General features: G+C 40.5%; 1 protein-coding gene across 1 annotated transcript; it reads right to left on the bottom strand.

Moving 5' to 3' along the window:
• Positions 1 to 4,135: 4,135 nt before the first annotated feature.
• LOC140182280 (uncharacterized) lies at positions 4,136 to 5,463 on the bottom strand. The gene is made up of 2 exons (XM_072228434.1): positions 4,871 to 5,463; positions 4,136 to 4,751 (listed from the first exon to the last, which is right to left on the bottom strand). The coding sequence occupies exons 1-2, from the start codon at positions 5,461 to 5,463 to the stop codon at positions 4,136 to 4,138; spliced, it is 1,209 nt and encodes a 402-aa protein (XP_072084535.1).
• Between the last annotated feature and the right edge of the window lie 1,302 nt (positions 5,464 to 6,765).

The following is a 6,765-nucleotide window of genomic DNA, read 5'->3' as shown; positions in this document are numbered from 1 at the left end:
TTTAAGTAGGGGTGTGCAAAAAAACTGGTTTCACTGAACTGAATTGAAACTGAACTGAAACTGTTTTAAATAAACCAGTTTTTTTAAATAAAAAACTGAACTGAAACCATAGTTTTTATGAAAACCAGTTTATTAAAAACCAGTTTTTATGGTTCAGTTTAGTTTTAAACCAAATTAAAACTGGTTTTATTTAAACTCTAAAATTAGTTTTTACATACTCTTTCTCTCTCTCCTTTCACTTTCTCTCTCCCTTTCCTCTCTCTCTCCACTTTCTCCCCCCTCTTTCCCTTCTCTCTCCTCTCTCTCCTCTCTATCTCTCTCCTCTTTGTCTCCCTCCTCTCTCTCCTCTCTCTCTCTTTCTCTCCTCTCTCTCTCTCTCTTTCTATCTTTCTTTCCTCTTTTTTCCTCTTCTCTCTCTCTCCTCTCCTCCTCTCTATCTCTCTCCTCTTTGTCTTCCTCCTCTCTCTCTCCTCTCTCTCTCCATCCTCTCTCTTTCCTCTCTCCTATCTCCTCTCTCTCTCTCTCTCTCTCTCTCTCTCTCTTTCTTCTTTTTTCCTCTCCTCTCCCTCCCATCTCTCTTCGTCTCTCTCTCTCTCTCCTCTTTTTCCCCCCTCTCTCCCTTCTCTCTCTCTTTCCCCCCTCTCTATCTCCTCTTTGTCTCCCTCCTCTCTCTCTCCATTCTCTCTCTCTCTATCTCTCTCTCTCTCCGTCTCTCTTCCTAACTCTATCTCTCTCTTCTCTCTCTTCTTTCCCCCTCTCTCTCCCTCTCCCTTCCTGTCTCTCTTCCTCTCTCTCTCCTCCTCTTTCTCCCTCTCCTCTCTCTCCCTCTCTCTTTCCCTTTCTTTCTCTCTCTCCTCTCCCTCCCTCCCTCTCTCCCCCTCCCATCTCTCTTCGTCTTTCTCTCTCTCTCTCCTTTCTCTCCTCTCCCACTCTTTCCCAATTCCTTCCTCTCAATCTCTCTCGTCCCTTCTCTCTTCTTCTTCTTCTTCTCTCTCTCTCTCTCTCTCTCCTTTTCCTCGCTCTCCCCTTTTTTCTCTCTCTCTCTCCTTTCCCTCCTCTCTCTCTCTCCCCCTCTTTCTTCCTCTCTCTCTCTCCATGTCTTTCCTTTTTCTCCCCTCTCCCTTGCTCTCCCTCCCTTCCCCTTCTCTCTCTCTCTCTCTCTCTCTCCCATTTTGTTTCTCTCTCTCTCTTCCTCTTTTCTCTCTCTCTCCCATTTTGTTTCTCTCTCTCTCTCTCTCTCTCTCCCTCTTTTCCCTCTCCCATTTTATTTCTCTCTCTCCTCTCCCTCCTTTCTCTCTCTCCCTCCCTTTTCTCTTCCTCTCTCTCTCTCTCTCCTTGTTTTCCTTTTCTCTCTTTCTCTCTCCTATTTCTCTCTCCCCTTCCCTTATTTCTCTCTCCTCTTCTCTCTTTCTTCGCCCTCCTCTCTCTCTTTCTCCTCTTTCTTTCCTTCCCTTCCTTTCTCTCTTTTCTCTTTCTCTCTTAATCTTCTCTCACTCTATATCCCTCTCTCTCTCTCTTTCTCTCTCTTCTCTCTCTTTCTCCCTTCTCTCTCCTCTTTCTCTCTCTCTCTCTCTCTTCTCCCTCTCTTCTCTTTCTCTCTCAACCTTCTCTCTCTTATTTGGAGAAAGAGGGAAGAGAGAGAAGAGGGATATAGAGTGAGAGAATTGAGAGAGAAAGAGAAAAGAGAGAAAGGAAGGAAGGAAAGAAAGAGGAAAGAGGAGAAAGAGAGAGAGGAGGGCGAAGAAAGAGAGAGAAGAGGAGAGAGAAATAAGGGAAGGGGAGAGAGAAAGAGAGAAAAGGAAAAAAAGGAGAGAGAGAGAGAGAAAGAGGAAGAGAGAAGGAGGAGAGAGAGAAAGGAGGGAGAGGAGAGAGAGAAAGAAAATGGGAGAGGAAAGAGGGAGAGAGAGAGAGAAACAAAATGGAGAGAGAGAAAAGAGGAAGAGAGAGAGAAACAAAATGGGAGAGAGAGAGAGAGAAGGGGGAAGGGAGGGAGAGCAAGGGAGAGGGGAGAAAAAGGAAAGACATGGAGAAGAGCGGAGGAAAAAGAGAGAGAGAGAGGAGGGTAAGAAAGAGGAGAAGGAGAGAGAGAGAGAGGAAGAAAGAGGGGGAGAGAGAGGAGGGAGAGGAGAGAGAGAGAGAGAAAAAAAAGGGTAGAGCGAGGAAAAGGAGGGGGAGAGAGAGAGAAGAAGAAGAAGAAAGAGAAGGGACGAGAGAGAGTGAGGAATGAATTGGGAAAGAGTGGGAGAGGAGAGAGAGAGAGAGAGAAAGAAAGAGAGAGAGACGAAGAGAGATGGGAGGGGGAGAGAGGGGAGGGAGAGGAGAGAGAGAGAAAGAAAGGGGAAGAGAGAGGGAGAGAGAGGAGAGGGAGAAAGAGGAGGAGAGAGAAGAGAGACGGGAAGGGAGATGGAGAGAGAGAGAGAGAGGAAAAGGAGAGAGAGAGATAGGAAGAGAGACGGAGAGAGAGAGAGAGAGAGATAGAGAGAGAGAGAGAGGAGGGAGACAAAGAGGAGAGAGAGGGGAGAAAGAGAGAGAGAAGGGAGAGAGGGGGGAAAAAAGGAGAGAGAGAGGAAGAGAGACGGGAAGGGAGAGGGAGAGAGAGAGAGGCAAAGGAGAGAGAGAGAGAGAGACGAAGAGAGATGGGAGGGAGAGAGAGAGAGAGGAGGGAGAGGAGAGGAAAAAAGAGGAAAGAGAGAGAGAGATAGAGAGAGAGATAGAGAGAGAGAGAGGAGAGAGGAGAGAGAGAGGAGAGAGAGGAGGGAGACAAAGAGGAGAGAGATAGAGAGGAGGGAGAGAAGAGAGAGAGGAGAGGAAAAAAGAGGAAAGAGAGAGAGAGAGAGGGGGGAGAGAGAGAGAGAGGGGGTAGGAGAGAGAGAGGAGAGAGAGAATGGGAAAATAGGGAGAGAGAGAAGGGAGAGAGAGTGGGTGGAGAGAGAAAGAGGGGAAGGGGGAGAGAGAGAGGGGAAGGGAGAGAAAAGGGGAGAGAGAGCGAGAGGAAGGGAAGAGAGGGAGAGAGAAGGAGAGAGAGTGGGAAAGGGGGAGAGAGAGAGGAAGGGGAGAAAGAGGGGAGAGAGGGGAAGGGGAGAGAAAGAGGAGGAGAGAGAGAGGAGGTAGGAGAGAGAGAGGAGAGAGAGAAGGGAGAGAGAATGGGAAAAGGGGAGAGAGAGAGAGAGGAGGCTAGGAGAGAGAGGGTGGAAGGGAGAGAAAAGGGAGAGAGAGAGAGGAAAGGAAGAGAGGGAGAGAGAGAGGGTGTGAAAACTAGTTTTAGGCATAAACCAGTTTAAACTGGTTTTTTTAATTAAAACCAGTTTTATTTTTATGAACTGGTTTAAACTGATGCACTGTATTATAAACTGGTTTAAAACCAGTTTCTTATATGACAAAGCAGTTTGGTTCAGTTTCTAAACCATTTAAAATGGTTTAGTGCAGTTTCAGTTCAGTTTATGGAAAAACTGAACCATGCACACAATAGAAATATTGGTAGCAAGTCTTGCATCAATATATGGTAGTCGTGACTCTTAAGACCAAGAAGTTTGTGATGTTCTAGTTGAACACACCTAGAAATATTGGAGCCATACCCTTCAAGAAGCTTCACATTTTTCAAAATACAACAAAAGACACTTTTTTCCTTTGAAGACATTGTGAAATGTGCTGGTGGCAAAAATGTCTTATTTAGTCCTATATTTTTTGGATGAAGTTCATGTCGTATCTCCATATGTACCAAGTCAAGCCTTGCTTTGAGATGATCTTTTGATTTTTCTTCTAAGTTCAGTAATGTTCCAACAATATTTTCACAAATATTCTTTTCAATGTGCATTACATCCAAGTTGTGACGAAGCAAATTAGTACTCTAATATGGTAACTCAAAAAATATGCTTTTCTTAGTCCAAGGATCATCATAATTTCTTCTCCTCTTTATAGTCTTCCCAAACAAATTTTTCTTATTGCCTAATTTTTCTAATATATCAGGTCCTGATAGTGGCACAGGTGCTGTTCTTAGCTCTTTCGTACCGTCAAAACTCTCCTTGTCTTTTCGCTATCGATGCTTTGATGCTAAAAATCTTCGATGTCCCATGTAACACGTTTTTTTACTATGTTTCAAGAATCTAGAGCATGTGTCATAATTACAAACAGGACATTACAATTTTCCACTTGTACACCAACCAGATAACATAGAGTAACTAGGAAAATCGCATATAGTCCAAAGTAAGGCAGCATGTACATGAAATAACTTCCCACTAAAAGCATCATATGTCTCAAAGCCATTCTCCCATAACTCTTTTAACTCATCGATTAAAGGTTGTAAATATATGTCAATATTTCTATTAGGAGAAGAAGGACCAGGAATAAGCAAAGACAACATCATAGAATGTTGTTTCATGCAATCCCATGGAGGCAAGTTATATATTGTTAGGACCACCGGCCAAATACTGTATCTACTACTCATTGTTTTATATGGGTTAAAACCATCACTTGCCAAACCCATCCTCACATTTCGAGGCTCCAATGCAAAATCTGAATGTAACGAATCGAAAGTTTTCCAAGCTGGTGAGTCTGCTGGATGCCTTAGTTTTCCATCATTTTTACGACCTTTATTGTGCCACGTCATCAGATCGGCGGTTTTTGAAGATATGGATAGTTTCTTGATCCTCGGTTTCAAAGGAAAATACCTCAAAATTTTTGCTGGAATTGATCGAGAAGTTACCTTGCAAGAAACTTTTCTTTTAGCACTTTGGACCTTTTTCATTTTATACCTAGAAGCACCACACTTTGGACAAGTAGTGTATTCCTTAAACTTCTTCCAGTATAAGATACAGTCATTTGGACAAGCGTCAATTTTTCATAACTAAAATCTAAGTCCTTGATGATGTACTTGCATTCTTCATATGTTGATGGTAGACACGAGCCTTTGGGAAGTAATTCATTGAGTAATTGTAGTAACATATTAAATGATACGTTGCTCCAACCATGAAGGTTCTTTATGTGGAGCAAACGAACAATAGTTGATAACTTTGTAAAATCTTTACTGCCTGAATATAATTCTTGATGAGCATCATGTATCAACTTGTAAAACTTCTTAGTTTCTTCATCAGGCTCTTCTTCATTTTCATCCTCATCCAATGCATCATCAAATTGACTGGTTTCAAATTGCCTCGACATCATGAAGGTCTCTTCCAACAATTTATCCAAATTATCTCGTATTTCAGATCCATCCTTCTTAGCAGATTTTGAAGATCCACATTCTCCGTGAAATATCCACTTACTGTGTCCCTTATCAAACCCATCACAAACTAAATGCTCGTAAACATCCTCTCGATTTCCCCAAGCACAATTATTACAATTCTTACAAGGGCATAGAATCTGAGTTCCTTCAGCTGCATTATGAAATGCAAAATCAAGAAACTCATCTAACCCATCTAAGTACTTCTTAGAAGTTCGCGGTTTGAGCATCCAACTCTTATCCATGACTAACTAATATTATGAAATTCAAAATGTCTGCAAAATGAAAAGGAAAAAAACTAAAATAAGGAGCATTTTACTAAACTATTGTTGCAGAACAAGGCATTATAATTTTCCATAACACTATAACAATTATAGAATGTATGCAAGATAAAATCTCAAGACTAAATATAGGAGAAGTACCTCCCCAAACTTTCTACCAAACAATTAGAAGAGATCAAAGAATTCTTGACAATAATGTATAAAATCAAGTACAACATATAATCTAACACATGCATTCACATATTAAGATATAGATAAGAAAATCCTACTTGTTTTGAAGCTCAAACAGTTGCTGAAATGGGGATTGACAGTAGCGACAACAAGCAGAATCTGCTAGGTACATTAGATTTCTCTGTAGCCTTATTTGGTTCCTGAATTTTTATAAACCAGAATCACAGGATTGATAAAGATTATTAATTATATAGAATACCTAGAGACTAGAAAGTGAGAGAAAGTATTCAAGAAAAACCTAAACTGAAAAATCTCATATGCTTTATATTAACATAGAACGGCTATATTGAGATTCATTCAAGCCAGCAATCAATCTGAATGTGAGACCATAGGAGTTGGTGGATTTCCTTGTTGGTAGGCATTAATAATGAGAATAATGTGATTCCCTACTTTCAGATAAAAAAAAGATAAAAAGAGGTGATTTCTCTTACATGAATTATAATTTGGGTTTGATCTGGCTTCATTTTTCTCATGGAAAAGACTTTTATTATCAAAAAAGCATATTTAAAAAAGAGAGGTGCTAGTAGTATGTTTCTGGCAAATTTAAAGAAGATTTAAAATAAAGCAACAAGGTACAGCTTCAGGCACACAATTACAATCTTAAAAATAGCCCAAAGAATTGTCATTGGTTCTTGAGTTGTGAGCATTAATCTCCGTTTGTACAGAATGTAATTTGAGCAAAAATCTAGAATAGGTAGAATGTAGAAGTCCCTCAATCCACAATTCCACATGCAACAATTCCTACAATGATATAATCTAATGAATAACCCCATACTCAAATAAGACTGTCGAATGTATAATTGGATGGAAGAAACTAATGGAATATATCAAATTCAAATAGGAATGTTGAATGAGAGAACACTAAGAATAGTAATAAAAAATTAATAGAATGCTTCAACTGGGCAACAAGGAATACTTCTCAAATTTCCAAATATAATGACACAAGAAAAAGGTTGGTAGGCGTGATGAATAAGTTACCTTCCAAAAGGGGGTTTGATAAAAAGTAGACATTTTATTTCAAAAATAAAAAAGGGC

The sequence above is a fragment of the Arachis hypogaea genome, chromosome 19, assembly GCF_003086295.3.
Source record: "Arachis hypogaea cultivar Tifrunner chromosome 19, arahy.Tifrunner.gnm2.J5K5, whole genome shotgun sequence".
Classification (NCBI taxonomy): domain Eukaryota; kingdom Viridiplantae; phylum Streptophyta; class Magnoliopsida; order Fabales; family Fabaceae; genus Arachis; species Arachis hypogaea.
Note: the sequence above shows the minus strand (reverse complement) of the source record. Positions and strands in the feature narration are given on the sequence as shown.